We start from the raw sequence: 21,799 nt of genomic DNA, 5'->3' as shown, positions 1-21,799 counted from the left end.
AGTTTCAAATATTATTAAAATACTATTAAAACTATTTATTTTGTTTCGGGCTTTAAATAAATTATTTTATGATCCAAGAATTTTTCTATCCAAAATCTATCTGAGAGAAGCCTGCCAACATCATTTTTATAACTATCAAAGTCTAGAGCCCAAATATATTTTGTATTCCAAAGCCCAATAATATTTCATGAGCCCAAATCTCCAACTCATAATTTTCTACCCAAAAGTTTAATAATTACAAATTTGACCATCAAATAACCCTAGCTATATAAATGACCCTAATCCTCTTCTTCCTTCATTTTTCCCTCTTCTTCACGCAACCATCACTCCTCACTCTCTCATGTATCTCTTCTTCTTCTTCAAGCTTCATCTTCTTCCCAAGAACCCTAGGCTCCAATTGGTAAGATTCTTCCTCTTATTTCTCTTCTTTCATCTCTTGGTTAGCTTGTTCTTGTAGAGATATTCATAAGGATTTTGTTGGTTATTGCTTTGTTGTGGTTTGAGGATGGGAGTATGGTGGTGTTGTGCTTTAGCTTGGGAGAAGGAAGAAAGGTTATTCAAGCTTAGGAGTGATTTTGAGTATTTAAGCTTTGAGGTAATGGTTTATGTTGCCCAAATTACCCTATTTTGTATGTTCTAATCCATGAAGTTTTGTATATGTGTATCTAAATGTTTGTGTTTTGGTGTGTTAATGACTCAAATCTTGGGGATAGGTGTGGGTATGCATTTTATCTTATGATTTAATGGTTTTGTGAGGTAATTTGTGGTGTTAAAATGGTGATACTAGCCACTGCCCTGTTTCTCTGATTCGTACTGCATTACTGGACGGAAATTTGGCAATTTATATATTCTGGACTGAAATTATAACCATGAGTAGAGATGTTGGAATGGTTTATGGTTGTTTCTATAGGTTGGAGGTCGCAGGTACGACTCCAATAGGTATTATCTTCTTAGTTTTGTTTTTTTTTGGAGTGTATATATATATTATTATGCTTATAAAAGCAACTACTTGTTTAAAGTAGGACTAAAACCCTTAATCTTATGCTTAATAATTTGAGTTTTTACCAATTAAACTACTTCAATCCTTTAAAGCTATTTTAGTTTGATTAACTATTATATTATTTTTAAAGAGCTATGCACTAAAGAAATTATTATTTTTGGAAAGGGTTTATACTTTACATGTTTCTTAGTTTAATAAACCTAGTATCGAAAATTGAAATATTATGTATTTTGAGGAAATATGTGATTTGAAAACCTATGTACTAAAAATTATGTATAATTATACTATTTTGAGAAAAGGGCTTATATTTTGGGAAACTTATATGGTGATGGATATTCTTGTATATTATTATTATTATTATTATTATTATTATTGTTATTATTATAAATTCAATAGAAACTCTATTTTAGAAAACTAACATTTGGTAATCTATGATTAATGTTTGACAACGAAATGTATTATTTTGGAAATTATAAACTATACTTATTTTGGAGGATTTATCTATGTTGAAATTATATAAATGTTTATATCTACGTATACGTATATTTATTTTGAAGGATAAATACTATTTTGGAATTATTATTATATATGTTTAATGATGGGTTATGTAGTCTAAGGTGTTTTGAAAATTATAGTTGGGTTAGCCTAAAGGCAAAACATAGAGTATTACATTGGTATGCCATTTTGAAATGATAAATTATTCAAATGTACGTATTTTGGAGGATCGTATAAATGTACTTATGTGAAGAACCTATACTTTTAGAAATGTATAATCTAAGTATATATATGTATAATGTATATAAATGTTTTATAAGGTGATAAGTATTGTGTTGAAGAGCTATTGTTGTTTAAGAGTGGACTAAGCTTTGGAAAATCTATATGTTTGGTGATATATTTATATTATTGAACATTGTCATAGAGTTCTGTGAGAGCTCCTACCTTCAGGGTTATGGACTAATTATTAAGTAATTAGGATTAATGATCCTTATTGAGCGTATGTGATGATTAAGTTGCTAATGGTGATATGATGATTTAATGATGGGTAGATGATGATGAGGATATAATGATTTAATTATGAGATTTGTATGAATATTATTAATGAAGAATCTTATGGTAAGGAGAATATGATCATCATTATAATAAGGGTTAATTACTAGTAATGGTTTGATGATGACGAAGGGTTAATTGTGGATTAATAATGATTGTTGGACTATAGATAGAACTAATGATTTAAATAAAAGTTATTAAAGTTAGTAGTGAATTTTGGATAGTTATGGGTTATCATTGGAGGTGCGGGGGTTATTGTTGATGGTGGAGAAAGGTGTTGGAATTCTTGTTAATAAAAGATGAAGAGGATTGGACTAATGGAGTATTGATGGGTTAAGATAATGGTTGTGAGAATATGACGGAATGGATTAGCATAGCTATTAATATTAATATTAATAGTTAATGAGTAAAGGTTGTATTGATTCGCAGGTTCTCGTTGAAGTGACTAGTTTGTGAGTGAGCCTAGATTGGAGCTTAACTTTGAGGTAAGTTTCTATGTCCGTCAAAACTACCTTTCCCTATCAAATGTGCTATTTATCTAATTGAGTGTCCTTAAACTATTTTGAAAATGTGTTTGGGTTTAAAAGTGTGATAAATAGCAATATATATATCTTTTGGTGTTACCTTATGATTTATAAACTACGAATATGTGTACATGTATTTATTGAGGATGTTATGGTGAATTATGAGAGTATGCAACTATACTATTTTTGGGAAGTGTAAACCATAATTATTTTGAATGGTATAAGCTATGTTATGATTGGAGGATAAATCCTATGTTTGATGTAAACCCTATTTTGGAAATGTATATATTATATATATACTCTATCTTGTTTTGGGAAGTGTATTGAATAGCCTGCGGGCAATGGAAAATATCCATGAAAACTACTTTGAAAGAATATTACTATCCTGGAGGATTTATATACAAATGTATCTATTCTTGAAGAATATTCTTATGTTTATACACTATATGGAGGTTATCTATATTTTTATTATTGGAGGTTACGAGAATCTTAGGCTGCGGTCCAGATTATTGTGAGCACTTAGGGCTGCGGTTCTATTTGTTATTGATATGAGAACCTAGGGCTGCGGTCCTATTGGTTATTGATTGGGTGGGTAACCTGGTAGCAAAAATCCTGGGTTACTAGGGCTAGTAACTACCTTTGGGGCTTGGAATCCCCGGGGTGTGCGCACATAGGTTTCTAGTTCCTGTTTCCATTTATATTATATAGGTGTGATGGTTCGGTAGTGGATGTAAGCTCCATTCCTATCCTCCTATTGGTGATTTGAGTATCTCCATACTTATGTTTTACTTGTTGATTTAACTATAAACTAAAAATTGTTTGATACCTCCACTTGAGCAATATTATGCTATTTTGATATGTGAGAATGAGACTTGAGTTATCTATGACTATGAATATATGTTGAGAAGGATATGGAGAAAAGCTATGTTTTGAAATGACTATATGGTTGTGAAATCCTCCTTATACTTATATATATTTTAACCTATTTGGAAAGTGATTATTTGGAGAGCTATGCTTTTAAATGATATTGAGAGTAACAAGAAATGCTACATTATGCTTTTAAATGATATTGAGAAGTATTGAGGAATGCTACATTATGAATCCTCTGTACTTATATTTATTTTGAAAATGAGTGAATAATCTACAAACTAGTTATACAATTTTGTAAGAGTAAACCTTATTGTTTTGGGGACTATACTACCTTGTATTAAACGTAGTATTATCGTTGAGTAGTGTGTGCGGGGAAACTATTTTGGGAAAATATCTATACTACGTACCTTTGGTGTGAGTCAAATTCTTTTACTGAATGGTTCTAAAACCTACTTAAAAAGTATATCTAATTTCAAAAGTATATATGTATTTATTCTACGGGCTGGGGTAGAGCTTACTTAGCATTTTATGCTAATTCTGTTTGTTTGTGTTTTTCCTACCTTAATGTTTTCAGGATCTGATGTTTGTGGCTAGTTTGAGAGCGCGACGTAGAACTAGTTACCTCTTGGAGTTGACTCTTGGTTTAATGGTTTAGTTAGAAATTGATTTATTGTATTCTAGTGAATTGTATTATCAATAGTGAATTGTTGTAATTTGGTTTGTAGATAGAAGTCCTTTGTAGCCTGTGTGTTTGGGCTTAGTTGGTTGCCCAAGCGTAGCATAACACCCCATTGGTTTAGAGTTTGAATTCGCTTGCGCATTTATTTTCAGTATGGTTAGCAAGAAAGGTTGTTTAACTATGCTTAATTATGTATTAGAAATTGGGGGTGTTACATTGATCATCTACCATTCGATCCATTAATATGGATGAATTTGTAAATGTCGCAAGCACCGCACACAAATTTTGCTCTCTATCATCCTTCGCTTTACACTCTTCCTCAAGAAGTTGAACTTGCTTCTCAAGCTGGCTTATAGATTCAAGCATCTCTGTATTTTTGGACCTTAAGTCTTCGAGTTCTTGTATTTCTGCCAATAGCTTGGCATTCTCTTCTTTGAGCTTGAAGTGTGAATCCTCAATACCATCAAAACTCTTCATCATTCTTTCGAATGCCTCCCTAGGGTTTTCATGATATGTGGATTCGGAGCTATAATTAGAAGAGTGGTTTTGTGAAGTTACCTCTTCTTCATCTGCCATAAGGCACAGCTCTTCATCTGAGTCCTCTTGACTGAAGAGACACGGTAGTCCCTTCTCATCCTCCGAACTGTCACTTTCTGAACTAGAGCTAGACGTGCATGATTCATCGTTCTTGTCTCCTGACTTCTCTTCTACAGCTACAGCCTTCCTTCGCCTATCATTCTTCTGATTTTTGTTTGGTTCCTCGTCAGCATCATTTGGTGCATTCTTCGGGTTATGATAGTTTCCCGAATTCTTCTTGTAGTTGTGCTCGTCCTGATGCTTCTTGACAATGGGATACGGACATTCAGCTTTGAAGTGTCCAGGTTTTTGGTAGTTGTAACACAGCACTTGTATTTCATCCTTTTCATGTGTTCTAGATCCACTTGCTTTGTCATTGCTTCGGTACTTCGTTCTTCTCATCTTGTCAGAATTGTCGTAGGACTGATTCTTTCGCATGAATCTTTTGAACCTTCTCATAAACAAAGCAAGCTGATCGTCAGTGAAAAAAATCAGATGAGGGATTAGTATTCGACCTTGGTGTTGATGATGAAGATTGATGATTTGCAACTAAAGCTATGTTTCTCGTCTCAGGTTCTTCATCATTTTGTGTTTCCTTCTCAAACTCGTAGGCTTTCAGATCACTAAAGATCTGAGTAGTGCTCGTTGTCTTGAGGTCTCTATGATCGCGCATATCTACTACTTTCATTTCCTAGCTTTTGGGTAGTCCTCGGAGAATCTTCAAGTTTATCTCCTTTTGTGATAACTTTTTCTCATCAAGATCATTGATCTCCATCAATAACTTTATGAACCGAGCTTCCATTTCAGTTATGGACTCCTTTGGGTTGAGTTTGAAATCTTCAAACTTCTTCATGGCAATTGTTAACTTGTTCTCCTTCTCTTGTTCGTCTCCATCACCTATGAGCATAAGTACATCCCAGATGTCTTTAGCATTCTTACACTTCCTCACTCTCGGAAACAATGATTCGTCCATAGCCTTGTAGAGTATATCCTTGGCTATATTGTCGAGATTTACTCGGGTTCTCTCTTCGGTGGTTAACAAGGATTTTTTCTTCGGAATCATCGCTGGTGATGTAGGATCAGTAGCAACACGATTGGGGTTCACTTGTAATATTTGGATGGGTCCATCAGTTATCACGTCCCACATCTCATCTGCATGGCAGACAAGTGAGCCTGCATACGTACTTTCCAGTCATCAAATTTGTCTAAGTTAAACATGAGAAAATGCCTATGATGTTCCATTTTAGACATAGTGCAAAGTGCGAAAATATATTGATAATTTTTCAAAAAGGATCACCAGGCAATATACACAGAGTGTTCACCGTTCAAGGTAACAGGCTCTGATACCACTTGTTGGTCCCGGTGGTAACAATGTGAGTCTAGAAGGGGGGGTTGAATAGACTCACAAGAGGTTTTTGAAAACTTTTTCTTCTAAAGAGATAACGCAGCGGAAAGGTTATATCAAATTTTAGCTTCACTTTGCACTTAGGATTTTCTTGTAAAAGATATTATGTTTGAGTGATATATGCAATGCAATACGTAAAATAAATAAAGGAGGGAGAGAGAGAGAGAGAGTTTTTATAGTGGTTCGGCTGTTAACTAAGCCTACTCCACTCTTCTTCACAACTCGTGAAGGTTTGCACTATATTCTCCTTTATAGTACAATCTCCGTTACAACAAGCTCCTTTGATCACTAAGCCCGGCAGCCTTGTTGTTGTAGGTTTTTCAACTCCTTCCAAGTTTACTCCGCCTCTTTCTACTTCACTTGTAGAGATGGTTGAAAGGTTNCTTCGGGTTATGATAGTTTCCCGAATTCTTCTTGTAGTTGTGCTCGTCCTGATGCTTCTTGACAATGGGATACGGACATTCAGCTTTGAAGTGTCCAGGTTTTTGGTAGTTGTAACACAGCACTTGTATTTCATCCTTTTCATGTGTTCTAGATCCACTTGCTTTGTCATTGCTTCGGTACTTCGTTCTTCTCATCTTGTCAGAATTGTCGTAGGACTGATTCTTTCGCATGAATCTTTTGAACCTTCTCATAAACAAAGCAAGCTGATCGTCAGTGAAAAAAATCAGATGAGGGATTAGTATTCGACCTTGGTGTTGATGATGAAGATTGATGATTTGCAACTAAAGCTATGTTTCTCGTCTCAGGTTCTTCATCATTTTGTGTTTCCTTCTCAAACTCGTAGGCTTTCAGATCACTAAAGATCTGAGTAGTGCTCGTTGTCTTGAGGTCTCTATGATCGCGCATATCTACTACTTTCATTTCCTAGCTTTTGGGTAGTCCTCGGAGAATCTTCAAGTTTATCTCCTTTTGTGATAACTTTTTCTCATCAAGATCATTGATCTCCATCAATAACTTTATGAACCGAGCTTCCATTTCAGTTATGGACTCCTTTGGGTTGAGTTTGAAATCTTCAAACTTCTTCATGGCAATTGTTAACTTGTTCTCCTTCTCTTGTTCGTCTCCATCACCTATGAGCATAAGTACATCCCAGATGTCTTTAGCATTCTTACACTTCCTCACTCTCGGAAACAATGATTCGTCCATAGCCTTGTAGAGTATATCCTTGGCTATATTGTCGAGATTTACTCGGGTTCTCTCTTCGGTGGTTAACAAGGATTTTTTCTTCGGAATCATCGCTGGTGATGTAGGATCAGTAGCAACACGATTGGGGTTCACTTGTAATATTTGGATGGGTCCATCAGTTATCACGTCCCACATCTCATCTGCATGGCAGACAAGTGAGCCTGCATACGTACTTTCCAGTCATCAAATTTGTCTAAGTTAAACATGAGAAAATGCCTATGATGTTCCATTTTAGACATAGTGCAAAGTGCGAAAATATATTGATAATTTTTCAAAAAGGATCACCAGGCAATATACACAGAGTGTTCACCGTTCAAGGTAACAGGCTCTGATACCACTTGTTGGTCCCGGTGGTAACAATGTGAGTCTAGAAGGGGGGGTTGAATAGACTCACAAGAGGTTTTTGAAAACTTTTTCTTCTAAAGAGATAACGCAGCGGAAAGGTTATATCAAATTTTAGCTTCACTTTGCACTTAGGATTTTCTTGTAAAAGATATTATGTTTGAGTGATATATGCAATGCAATACGTAAAATAAATAAAGGAGGGAGAGAGAGAGAGAGAGTTTTTATAGTGGTTCGGCTGTTAACTAAGCCTACTCCACTCTTCTTCACAACTCGTGAAGGTTTGCACTATATTCTCCTTTATAGTACAATCTCCGTTACAACAAGCTCCTTTGATCACTAAGCCCGGCAGCCTTGTTGTTGTAGGTTTTTCAACTCCTTCCAAGTTTACTCCGCCTCTTTCTACTTCACTTGTAGAGACTTCCAAGTTTACTCCGCCTCTTTCTACTTCACTTGTAGAGATTTCCAAGTTTACTCCGCCTCTTTCTACTTCACTTGTAGAGATGTCCAAGTTTACTCCGCCTCTTTCTACTTCACTTGTAGAGATGGCCAAGTTTACTCCGCCTCTTTCTACTTCACTTGTAGAGATGGTTGAAAGGTTGTGATGATTCTCCAACTTGAAATCCTTGTGATTAGTTTCCTTGAACAGCTTCTTAATCACACAAGAATTTCCAATGAAATCTGAATATCACTTGTAAGCTTATGAATATCACACTGAAAGTTTTTCACTTGATAGACAATATTTCGCGTATTTCAACCTTGTCAAAGTGAGATGGGACAAGGGTATTTATAGGTGGAATTTCAGATCCGTTGGAGGGAAAATGAAATTCAAAACCTATTGTCCAGTGTGTAATATCCAATGGGTAGTGTTTTCATCTTTTTCAGAATGTCAGTACTTTCTAGCCGTTTGTCCACTTTTGTGCAAGGACAACTTGTCTTTTGTCACTCAAAAAGGTGACAATCATTAAATGCTCCTTGGAATCGTTGCATAGGACCCAAAATGACGTTCAGTTATACCCATTTTCAAGGCAGTAGATAAGACAACTTATCAGAGAATGTCTTTGCCTTCGTTGTGCGAGAATGATTGACCTTATCATTTCTCTTAATCTCCTCGAGACAATCACACTCTTAATTGCTCGGTCATAAAAGCTTGGCCCTTCCATGTTTCGGCCTATGATCCTAGTCTTCGGTTCTTCAAATCTTCATTACTTCAGATCTTCAACTCCTAGGTACTTCACTCTTCGGTTGGAGTTTTCAAGCCTTCGGTATTAAGAACTTGGGTCCTTAGAAATTGCTAAGGATTCGGTTATCCTGTAAGACTAAGATACAAAGCATAAACCTATTCTAAAGACTAGACAAAAGTTAGGGGTCTCATCGGATAGTTGGTATCATCAAAATCAACAACTCGGCGTTCCTAACAATAACATTTTTCCCATGATAATGCCAAATTCATCTGCTGACACTGTTTTAAAACCTTCTCTAGATTTCCAAGGCATTCTTCGAAAGTTTCTCCAAAAATTGTGAAATCATCCATAAATACTTCCATAAAATTACCAATGAAATCTTCAAAAATAGCCAACATGCAGCGCATGAAGGTAGCAGGGGCGTTACAGAGACTAAACGGCATTCCTCTGTAAGCAACGTACCAAATGGACAAGTGAATGTTGTTTTCTCTTGATCCTCCAAGGCTACTGGAATTTGAAAGTATCCACTCATTCTGTCCAAGAAACAGTAGTAGCCGTATCCGCTTACTTTCTCAATCATTTGATCTACAAAGGGCAACGGAAAGTGGTCTTTACGAGTGGCTTCGTTGAGCTTCCTAAAATCGATACAGACTCTCCATCCAGTTATCTTTCTTGTGGGAATCAATTCCTTGGTATCATTTTCAGTGACTGTGATTCCACCTTTCTTGGGTACCACATGAGTTGGGCTGACCCATGCGCTGTCCGTAATAGGGTAAATCATTCTGACGTCCATAAGTTTGATCACCTCATTTTTCACGACTTCGAATGTGTTCGGGTTAAGTCGACGCTGCGGTTGTGCTACAGGTTTGGAACCTTCTTCCAATAGAATTTTATGTGTGCAAATGGCCGGATTAATCCCTTTTAAATCAGTCATCCTCCAACCGATTGCTTCTTTATTTTTCTTCAACACTACTATCAGTTGTTCTTTTTGTATAGGCGAAAGATCTGTCGCGATGACAACTGGCAACTCCTTCCCCGATCCTAGGTAAGCATACTCAAGGTGTGCAGGCAAAGGTTTCAACTCTCCTTCCTGTATTATTTAGTCCTCCTCCTTTCTTTTCTCATTTCCACCATCAAACTCCTCCCCAAACTCATCAAATTCATCCCCATCATCTCCACCCGTTTCCTCCAAGACTTCACCAACAGAGTTTATATTTTCAACGAATTCAGAAGCATAATCATTATCAATCAAATTAAAACGATCAACCTCTCGGTGTAAAGCAATATGTAAAGTGTTAAGCTCATGCTCAAAAGTATCTTCATTACAATTCCTGGACCCTATGGGACATTCCCAATTAAAATCATGCCTCTTGGCTTTGGGCACTTCGCATAGATAGTCTATTTCATCATGCACGTAGTCGACAAAAAAGCATTCATCCCCATCTAGAGGATATTTCATGATTTTGGTTACGTCGAAGCTGGCGGACTTGTCTCCCACACGGATAACGAGTTTGCCCTCTCCCACGTCTATCAAAGCTCTAGCGATTGCTAAAAAAGGTCTGCCCAAGATGAGAGGAATCTCTACATCCGGGTCCATATCTAAGATCTCAAAATCCACTGGAAAAATGAATTTATCGACTCGGACCAAAACATCTTCCACTATACCCCTAGGGTATTTGGTGGATCGATTAGCTAATTGAATGCACATGCGTGTAGGCTTAAGAGTTCCTAAATTCAATTTTCGATATAGTGCAAAAGGCATGAAATTAATGCTAGCTCCTAGATCTGCCAAGGCTCTATTAAAGGTTGTTCCTCCTATATTACAAGGTATAGTGAAACTTCCCGGATCTTTTAACTTCCGGGGCACATTCTTATGTAATATAGCAGAACACTCTTCTCCTAACACAACAGTAGCAGTTTCAGCCAATCTCTTTTTGTTAGACAAAAGATCTTTAAGGAAATTGGCATACCTCGGCATTTCTCCTAGTGCGTCAATGAATGGCATGTCAATGTGTAATTGGCGTAGCATTTGTAGGAACTTATCATACTTGGCGTTGTCAATGTCATTGCGGAACCTTTGAGGAAATGGAAGTTTTGCTTTCGGCACGGGTGGTGACTCTTGCACGATTTCTTTTCCTTTTCGAGAGGTTTGTGGTTGTATTTCTTCCCTTCTGATTTCTTCTTCGAATGCTTGATCAACTTGCGTGGCATTGGAAGTCTCATCATTGTCCATCTTTGGTTCTTTTGTTGGAACAAATTGCGGCAGAGGTGGAACAACTTCTGGAAGTGCTCTCCCGCTTCTCAGTGTTATAGCGTTCACACCCGTTTCTCCCTGGATTTGGATCATTTCCATAATCTTTGCGAGTGTGCTCTCGACCGTTTGGAGCGGTGAGAGTGTTTCGTGGCGAAGTGACGACAAGCTGTGGTATGTGGTGAGGTTGAATGTGTAGGGGGTAGTGGTAAAACGAAGAGTCAAGACTCCCCGAGTGTCGTGTCTCTCAAGGATGGCGAATGGAACCGAACTAGTGTGTTGGCATCTAAGAGGTTGAAGGAAAAGAGTTACGGGATTTGCTAAGGTTGGATGTCATTGGTAAGAATGTTTGAAAGGTTGTGTTGGTTGTGATAAAAATAAATGGAAAGACGGAGATCGGGGCCTTAGACTTCTCTATGTGGACTATCTTTGTATGGTTTCGTGAGCAAATATGTGGAATAGACTAGGGTGTTCGTGGCACTTCACCAGGTGGCATCACACTTTGGACTCCCACATCCTCATTCGGTTGGGGCATTTCATCGAATACTTTGTCTACCACTCCTCTCGGATCTGGTCCTTTCGGACTAAGAGCGGAGATGTGGGTGAGCTAGACTCGTGAGTGGCCGCTATCGCGCACACACTCACTTCCTTTGGGTTTGCTACCTAATGTGGCCACAAAAGGCATAAAGCTTGAAGAACATCATCCACACAAGTTCATCATCCAACAATCAAAAAACTCACATTTAATCTAGCAATTTATATCAAACATCCACATAGATCAATCTTGGGGCCACCAATCCCCTTTCTAATCTACTCTAACATTCTAAAGAAACAAGGAAAAGAAAGGAAATCTCAAAGAAACAAATATTAGATTAGGAATTGGAGAGAATAGTTACCACCCTTAAGAAGGGGATCTTTACACTTTTGTTCTTCAAATTCCAATCTTCATCCTTGCCCTTGGATCTAATCTAAGCTAGAAGAAAAGGAATTTTCCCCCAAGAGGGGAGAAAACCCTCTACAATTTTCAGATATATTCTATCCTAATTATTCTCTTCTAGGTTTAGGGAAAAAGGGATTTATATAGGTGAAAAAAGGGAACAAATTTCCCAAAATGGCCTTTGGCCCGACCACGCACGTTACCACGCGTGGTGGTGGGCGTGGATGGCTACTGGAAAGATTCCACGCCCAGCCACACGCGTGTGAGGCTGCGTGGGACGATACTACATTGTGGCTTCGTTTGTCTTTTGCTCTATTTTAGCCTCAAATCCCTCTCCAACCTGTACAATATCTAAAAACTCTTCCTAGGATCGATGTTAGAAGATTTTAATCACATCTGAGCTAAAATGCACGCAATTGTTATAATCGGATGGCAAAACGTTGCACTTCTAATCGATTTTAGACCCCTTTTGAGTACCATTCTTGGTGCTTATCAAAGTTTCCACACTTAGATCTTGCTTGTCCTCAAGCAAGCATGAAGTCCATAGGAACTATGATTGTTTCCAAGCTTCAAATCCTAACTCTAATAAAAAACATGAAAGAGTCAAGAGCTCAATCTCTCATCTAAATTGGCCAAATCCAAACAAGATCTCATCAAAACAACAATCAATAGACAAGAATAGATAATCCAACAATCTAAGCATTTAGATCCAAAATAGAGATAAGATCATCACACTAGCAACGTGCAATCACACAATCCAAATCCCTAGATTAAACTAGCCACTCATGATATGAAATTCAAGACAAAAGCTAATTTAATCCAAGAACAAGATAACAAAATATAATAGAAATGTAATAAAGATCACCTAGAGTGAAGTAATCCTTCAATCCAAGCTTGTTGTCTTGCTACAATGGAGATTTATCTAAACTACGAAATGAAAATCTAAGAAAATGGAGAAAGTTGTCCAAAGGAAAAACTAGGGAAAGGGAAAACTAAATTTCTGGGAACCTTCTCTAAAAATCTATCAAAGGGGTTTAATAGTCTCCGAAAAAGCAACCCTAGTCAATTTTCGCGCAATTTTCGTGTGAGTGTGCGTGGGAGGCTATTGGATTATTTCCACGCATGCTCACACGCGTGTGGCCATCCTCTTGGGTCCTCCGGGACTTCGAACTTGCCTGGTTCGTTCTTTAAGCTCAACTTTTGCTCCTATTGGCTCCTAGGGCTTCTGTTTCACCTCCTTTAGGCTAAAAGTAGCTTTCGTGTGTTGGTTAGTGAATTTAAAGCATTTATGATCATAATTCATCATGTAAGGATGTTATAAACGTGACAAAACACCCTAAAATGTACTTGATTTATGGGTATCTCGGAGGCTTATCAACCATGGTAACGGATTGGACACTACAAGAAAAACACTTTTTAGTGACAAAAAATTAGTGACAGGCGAGAAAACCCCTCACTAAATGCATTATTTGCATAGTTTTTGTGAGGGTTAAAAAGTACTCTAGCTAAAAGTTTATGATTTAGTGACGAAATTTTATGTTCATATTTATTTTAAAATAATACTCTCGCTATTGATATGAAAGATGTTGATACTCTCGCTATTGATATATTGAATTTATTTTCACTAAAATTTACTTCGTACCATTTTTTTTTACTTTTAGCGCCATCCCAACTAAAATTCGCTCTGCACACTTGATAAAAAAAATTACTCCGTAATATTCCCTATCAAATCATTCACAACTCAGACTTATCTTCTCAGCCCTCTCGCCGATCTAGTCTCCCTCCTCACGCCGTCTAGACGTTTTTGCCTCCCCGATGTCGTCGCTGATCCACCAGAGTCCTCTCTTCCCGCTTCCGCCACCGTCGAGACATGGCATTCTCTTCCCATCGTTGTCGCCTCTGCAGCCGTCGAGTACCGCCTTTGCCGTAGTTGAGCTGTCGCCTCTGCTGCCGTCGAGTTGTCTCTTTTGCCGCCGTCGAGCTGTCTCCCCTGCCGCCGTCGTTAATCGTCATGTCCATTACCATCCTATAGGTTAGTCCTCAAATCTTAAACCCTAATCCCTAATTTCTTAATTCTATTTATCCCTATCTCATAATTTCATTTAAGCCTATGTTTTTCTTTCTGTTGAATTTTCCATATTTGAAAGTTGTGAATGTTATGTTGATCTTACTCCAAGACTTCTTCAAGATGAACAAGATTCAGGCTAACATGAGCTATGTAGTAATGACCAATGCTTGAAAGCTCTTGAGTTTGTAAGTTCTTTTGCTGAATCAGTTTGAATTTGTTCTAATCCTTCTTTAATTTTAATGTTTTCTAATATATATAACGTATTTGCTTTTTCTTTTTAATGCTTTTTAAATTTATCTGTATTTATTTTTTGATGTTTTTGAATTGATCTGAAATTAAAATGAACACATAAAGACCTTGAGTTAGATACTGTTAGCAAGATAGATCAAAAGATGAAATTGCTTTTAGTTTTTCTATTGATGAATAGGTAGTCAATGTAGGCATTTTCTGAAGCTAGATCCAAAGATTTCCATCATATCTTTCATCTCCCAATCTACCATCTTCCATCATAGGCTATGCATACTAATTCTTAATGTGAACTGAATTTGCCTATAATTCTTAAATATGTTTTTGCTTTTTGCAGATGAGATCAACGGGACTGGCGCTACATTTATTGAAGTCTTGGCTGCAGAGGAAGGGTTAGGCATTCTTGAAGGAGATTTTTTGGAGCTGGATGACCTTCTCTGCCCACTTTTGGGCATCGACTAATTTAGTTTAGTGTTGTGTTGAACTTTACTGTCGATAAACAATTTAAAAGGATTAGATTTCTCTAAGAGAAAGATGGATTAACACTAAGTGATACATCATAAGAAATACAATACCCAATCTTAGAATCACTTCACTTATGAGTGATTAAGCTATCTAAATGAGATACAATTCCATATCTTTACCAAGATACTGATATTCTTGATACAATCATGCAAGATATATTGGTGGAAAAGGCCTGAAGATGTGAAATGTTGTCTATTCTTTGGTGACAATTGTCCCATGGTGCAAATCATCTGGATGGCTGGCTTATGCGGTACTTTCTGGATTTTATCTTTTTAAGTTTGAATTCTATCTTTGATTTTGATGAGCAGAGAAACTGACTTAGTTTAATTTATTATTAATGTGGTCTTTCATTCTTATTGATTATGCAATTCATGTCATTGGTAGGGACTCACTTCTGTAGTGCTTGTTTGATGGAATACAAATATTCAATTTTTTGTTATTCTTGTAAACCTTTTCCTCAGGTGGACTCACTTCTAGTTCTGGTGGTATGAAGGATGTAATTTAGTGGGAGGTGAAGGTGAAGGTGATAAAACGAAGAGTCAAAACTCCCCGAGTGTCGTGTCTCTCAAGGATGGCGAATGAGAATCGAATTAGTGTGTTGGCATCTAAGAGGTTGAAGGAAAAGAGTTACAAGATTTGCTAAGGGTTGGATTCATTGGTAAAAGAGGGTAAGGTTGATAATGGTTGTGATAAAAGAAAAGGAAAGGCGGAGATTGGGGCTCGTGGCTAACCTATGTGGTCTACTATCTATTGGTTTTGCAAGCAAGGGACTAGGATTTGGCTAGGGAGTTCATGGCACATCACCAAGTGGCGTCACACTTGGACTCCCAAAATCCTCATTCGGTTGGGGCATTTTGTCAAACACCTTGTCTACCACTCCTCTCGGACCTCGTCCTTTCGGACTAAGGGCGGAGATGTGGGTGAGTTGGACTCATGAGTGGCCGCTATCGCGCACACACTCACTTTCACTGAGTTTGCTACCTAATGTGCACACTTAGGTACAAAGCATTATGAACATCATCCACACAAGTTTATCATCCAACAATCACAAGCTCACAATCTAAAAGCAATTTCATATCAAATCAACCACATAGTTTAACTTCGGGGCCACCAATCCCCTTTCTACTCTAAGCTATCATTAAATAAAGAAACAAGAAGAAGAAAATGAAAGTTTCAAAGAAAGCTAGCATTAAATTTAAACATTGAAGAGAAGAGTACCATCCATGGTGAATGGCTCATTTACATCTTGTCCTTGAAACTTTGATCCTCCTTGGATCTACTCTAATAGAAAGAAAGAAAGTTTTCTTCCAAGAGGGGAGAAAACCCTAAGAAATTTCAGATCTAATCTATTCTATGGCTGCTTGCCCTTTGATTTCCGCCAAAGCTTCTTTATATAATGCAGATCTGGGTTGCGTACGAGGGTGCGTACTCTCGTACGCGACCTCGTACGCGACGTTCTTTGGTCATTTTCCTCCAACACGCGTGGTGGAGGTCGTGGGGAGTTACTGGAATTTTTCCACGCCCCTCCACACGCGTGTGAGGCTGCGTGGGAGGTTCCTGCTCCATGGTTTCTTCATTTTCTGCTCAGTTTCGGCCTTAAGTCCTTCTTTTGGCTGTAGAATACCTTAAAAACATCTTCTATGCTCTTGTTAGCGGTTTTGGTCACATCTGAGTCTAAATGCATGATATTCTTATGATATGGGTAATAAACTATACAATTCTAGCCCGTTAATGACCCCTAAAATAAGCTATTCTTGGTGCTTATCAAAGTTTCCACACTTAAACCTTGCTTGTCCTCAAGCAAGCATACTTTTCTAAACTCTAATCATATAAGCACCAAGGATAGTCCGTTCTCTCATTTGTCAATTGATCAAGCGATGTTTAGGGGTTCGGAGTTGAGTGGGTGAAATCCCCTACACTATCTACCAAGACCACTAAACTCATGCCGACCAAATGTAAGAAATATGCTAAGGAAGTTAAGGTCTCAAAAGATGGATATAACATAAAAAGTTTTGTTCACACCTTTCAAGCATGCAAATGACAATTGGGTTTCACCTTGTATTTTCTAGGGGCCTCCAGCCGATCCGACTAGTGGGAATGATGCTCACCCCCTAGCCAATTTCCAACCTAACGCCAAAGCCCCTTTACGTTAAAATAAGTGAGGGCAGGGACATAGACCGCTCATCGCCATGGCTTGGGCAATCACTCTATTTTCTCACTTCCTAGGATAACGTCATCAGGCGACCCGACTTCACATGGAGCTCCATGTTTTTTCGAAGATAGTGCAATGGGTGCCTGAATCCTAGCGAAGCGGCTCACCTCCTGTAATACCCCGTATTTTATTAACATTATCCTAAGGCGTTGACATTCCTAAGTTATGATCTTCAGATATTTCAAAAGAATTTTTATAAGTGAGTATAGTTGTTATTAAGCTGCGAACCTACGTACCGGTCACGAACCGTAAAATTTTTAGGAACTAGTATTTGGACTTGTTTGTCCTAGGAAATGGATTTCTAGACACCATACTATTATTCTTGAATTTCCTATTTAATTAGATTAGCCCATAGCAGCGAAAATTTATTTTGATCGTACATCGCTAAATTTCGCGGTGTACCGAACCTAGCCCAATTTTGAGGGTTAGTCTGGAATAAATTTTTAGTTTCGGAAATTATTCTATCTGGATTATTTTCCACCGAAACTTTATCTGTTTGGACCCCAACTGATAAGTTGTGGAGATATTTTATTATTTTATTATTTTTTTTTCCAATCTTATCACATAAGATTGTGATGTAGTATAAAAGCCAATTTTTTTCCTTTTTCCCTTGCTTTTGCCGAAATGAAGAGGAGAGGAGAGAGAGAGAGATCATCTTCACCATTCTTCTTCCTCCATTGCTTCCATAGCCAAAATCCTTCTCAACTCTCAATTTTATTCGGTAAGTTTTCGATTTTATTCGGTAGAAAGCCTTGTAATCCTTCCTAGGTTATGAATCTATGCTTAGTTTCTTGATATTTGATGTTTTGGTGTTGATTTGGACCTAGGGTTTTAAGGTGAAAGTTGGGGAAAGATCCAACAATTTCTTCCTAAGGTGTTTATAAACCTTTGAGGTAAGGAATTCCCTTAAGTTGGAATTAGTCACTTGAATTTGGATAATTGATTTTTGGTTGAAATATGGTGTTTTTGAGCTTTGGAAATATTTTTTTATACATGTTCATAGCTTGGATATGCATGTATATGTTATATTTATGTCCACATAGGCTTATACTTGTGGAAATATTGAAAGGAAATCAGGGTAGATTCTGGTAGTAACTTCCGAGATTTATTGGGAAAAATTGGTAAGGTATTTTAATCCTATTTTTTTTAGACATGTAGTTCTATAAGTGTAGAACCCGCATATAAAATTTCATAATGATCGGAGTAGTATAAGTATGGTTTTCGAATTTTTCTCCAAAACTGGTCCAGAGAGAGAAAAATTCCGGACAGCACACTGCCAAGGGCAAAGATGGAATTTTCTGTGTTTATTCGCGGACCAAAATGACCAAAACTTTTTATGGACATCAAGTACTATAAGTTGGGATTCTACCATAAAAATTTCAAGTGAAAACGAGTTCGGGAACTATTTTTACCGGCTCAATCTTTCGGACTGCGCCAAGCTGAATTTTCTGAATTATGCTTAGTATGATTATGGATGTGTTAATGATAATTGTGAGGTAGTTAGTGAGTTAATGGTGATAAAGTTAGGTAAAGATATTATTATGATGTGTATTGAGGAAATTGTCATATGGAAATGTTGAGATAAAGGTTGTATATGGTGAATCTTGAGAAAGTAGTTGTTGGATGTTTTTGGGTTATGGTTAGGCAATGACCTTACCTATTAGAATTTATATATATTTGGATGTACGATATCCTCAAGTTATGATCTAATGGTGTTGATCATAGTGAAAGTTGTTGAGGACGATAGTTAAGGATGTTGGTTGATTTTAAGTGTGAGATGGACATATGAAGTGTATCCAAAAATGTTTATGAAAACTTACGTTGAAAGACGTATGCTATTTTGGTATAAAGGTTGTCAAAACCTTATTGTTTGAGAAAATGATGTTTGAAAATCCTTCAGAAGCTAATGAAGTAGCCGATTTCAAGTATTGGACTCATTTGTGAAATATGTCCAAAAGAAATGATTTGAGTAAGAAAAATTGAAGGAAGAATCATGTTTTCAAAACCGTAGTTTCTAAAGTAAGTGAGGAGGACCTTGATTGACCCACGGGTGGCTTTAAGTGCCCTTGCCCAGTGGTCGTTATATTGTTAGAGCGAAGTCTATTCGCCGTTATGTCGTCATGTTGGAATAAGGAGAGGTGCCCACGGGAAGGCTTGAGTGCCACGGCCCGGGGTTGGGATAAGGGAGGAACCTACGGGAGGGCTGGAGTGCCATGGCCCGAGGTTGTAGGCCTCACTCTTACTATATGAAACTAAGGAAGTTTTAAAAATGAGTAAAGAGTTACTCTGTAACGTCTTTGAGAAAGAAATGATTTTGTCTTACGAGATGAGTGGATTTTGATTCACTGAACGATATACTATTTTCCAAATGATTATGTTTTCAAACCTTTGTCTACTTTTGAGTGACATCGGATTTCCTTACTTAGCCGTCGTGCTAACTGCACTTCAATGTGTTTCTTATCAGTTGCAGATTAGTGTGGGCCCCTGTAGCCGATGAGCTCGGAATAGAAGGGAAGTACAGGTTGAGGTCTACTCTTTGATGTAGACAGGGATTGTTATTAATGTTGTAAGTTTAGCCTGTGCACTTAGAGTGGAGTTTGTCAAAGAGGTGATAGAATTCACTCTAGGTGTGGCGGTAGCACCCGGTTTTCTGTTGATATGATGTAAGCTTCCGCAGCGTTTTATTACGGATTTTGTAATAAATGTAAGAGTTGAAAATTGGGGTGTTACACCTCCTCTCTATTTTCTCATCTTTCAGGATCTCTTCGAGGTAACCGACTTCACATGGATCTCCATGCTTTTTCGAAGACGGTGCAATGGTTAACCCCGTATCTAGACTAGATGACTCACCTCGGTTTTATCTCTAGGAATGTCCTTTTTGCCTTTTTACTCTTCTCACCATATCAACCCCTCATGCCTTTTTCTAGGGAGTAGGAGATTTTTCACTCTAAGCTCACTTATAGGCTCACCTTTTGCGCCATGTCCTGCTAAGATTAATTCAATTTCCAGGCTTCGCAATTTTTATCTTTCTAAAACTCAAGGGGTTCACACTCTCACTTCGAGAGATCCTTGACTAAGGTCCAAACAAAATACAAGGTGAAGAACATGCAATCACACATAAAAATTTTTAATTTTGGGTCAAATTGTGCAAATTGGTGCAAACTGTAACTTCCAAAGCATATTTAGAACATTCGTATTTGGCACAAGGTTAGGAGTCCTCCTAGATAGTATTGGCAATAACACGCCCTCGAGTTCCTATATCTTATCACTCAATTAATCAACTATTTCAAGAAGCATAAATCCTTTCCACACTTAAAACTGAACATCGTCCTCGATGTTTCCATTAGGAATAGAGGAAAAAGGATTAGGGTCTTAAAAGATTGTGCATTAAAGCATCTTTCCACACTTAAAAAGTGTGTTATGGGCTTCAAATAAGTTTTCTAAAAATATTATACCCATTATAACAAAATCATGCAACTCATCCTTTGTGAACCAAGGCAAATATGCTCATAAAAATTGGAAGGAAGGTTAGAATGATATACCATACAATGCGTCTACAGCCTTTTCTTCAGCTTACTGCCCGTCTATTTGAAGATTGTCGGCTCATCATCTCCTCGCCTTTTGGTATTTGCTTAAAACTTGTGATTATTGGCACGGCCAGACCTGGGAGACTTAGAAAAATTGGATGAAAAGAAAATAACGCACGAAAATCTGTCCAGACCTGTCCACGCGACTCACACGCGTGGTGGTCCTCGTGGATCAGCACTGGAAAGATTCCACGCCTGGCACCACGTGTGTGGTCAAGCGTGGACAGCAGTGCTGATCACCTTCTTTGTCTCCTGGCTTTTGCCTTCCATGATTGATCCAGTTTAGCTCATTCGTCATGGCTTAGCACCAAAATCACCTACAATGTTAGCTCAAGCAAGACTATCCTAAAAAGAAAATTACTAATAAACGAAAAGAAAGAAAAAGTAAACAAGAAATAAAGTTCTTGTATCACCCCAATTTTCAACTCTTACATTTATTACAAAATCCCTAATAGTACATCGCGGAAGCTTACATCTAACCAGCAGAAAACTGGGTGTTACCGCCACGCTTAGGTATCTCTCCTATACCCAAACGTTAAGGTTAAACTTACAACATCGACATCCACTTCCATCCTGTTCAGAGCTCATCGGGCTACTGGAGCCCACACTAGACAACATCTGTTAACAGAAAACACATTGAAGTGTAGTTAGCGCGACGGCTAAGTAAGGAAATCCATTGTCACTTAAAAGTAGACAAAGGTTTGAAAGCACAAATAATTTGGAAGTTCGTAAAGTTTTTTACCCATGATTTGAAAACCTACCTACAACCAAATGATTCACAGATAGTATAGTAGCATATACACGTTAAATCATGTAAAGCTTTGCTCAAATAAGAATAATGCCATAACTGCCGTTCAAAATCATTTTCATGTCTTTCAGACGAATTTGCAAACCTTCTCATTTCCATGAATTTCATCATTTTCACGATACACGCGTGAATTTTCACAACCATACTTGACATCTTCACAATATCCCATTTTCTCAGACATCACTCGACTAGTTTCTTGGAACTAGTATGTGACACCCCAACCTTACATAAGCTGAGATAGATAAAAACTCAACACAACGGCTGACTATCTCAACCAACAACAGAACATAGCGGAAGCGAATTTAAAACCTAAGGGCGTCATGCCACATCTAGGTAAGATAACACGGCCT

At 37.7% G+C, this 21,799-nt stretch overlaps 1 protein-coding gene across 4 annotated transcripts; it reads left to right on the top strand.

Moving 5' to 3' along the window:
• Nucleotides 1-318: 318 nt before the first annotated feature.
• LOC116005032 lies at nt 319-14,926 on the top strand. Of its 4 annotated transcripts, XR_004094874.1 has the most exons (5): nt 319-595; nt 2,477-2,532; nt 13,763-14,035; nt 14,151-14,256; nt 14,655-14,926. XR_004094874.1 is itself a non-coding variant. In XM_031245253.1 (4 exons), the coding sequence occupies exons 3-4, from the start codon at nt 13,819-13,821 to the stop codon at nt 14,777-14,779; spliced, it is 342 nt and encodes a 113-aa protein (XP_031101113.1). In that variant the 5' UTR covers nt 319-595; nt 2,477-2,532; nt 13,763-13,818; the 3' UTR covers nt 14,780-14,926. The 4 variants fall into 4 exon arrangements, 1 of the variants encoding a protein (XP_031101113.1); XM_031245253.1 differs by lacking the exon at nt 14,151-14,256; XR_004094875.1 differs by lacking the exons at nt 14,151-14,256; nt 14,655-14,926 and having other exon boundaries at nt 13,665-13,774.
• Nucleotides 14,927-21,799: the final 6,873 nt, after the last annotated feature.

Source organism: Ipomoea triloba, chromosome 14 (genome assembly GCF_003576645.1).
Source record: "Ipomoea triloba cultivar NCNSP0323 chromosome 14, ASM357664v1".
Classification (NCBI taxonomy): Eukaryota; Viridiplantae; Streptophyta; class Magnoliopsida; order Solanales; family Convolvulaceae; genus Ipomoea; species Ipomoea triloba.
The sequence above is the reverse complement of the archived record's forward strand: the minus strand, read 5'-3'. Positions and strand labels throughout refer to the sequence as shown.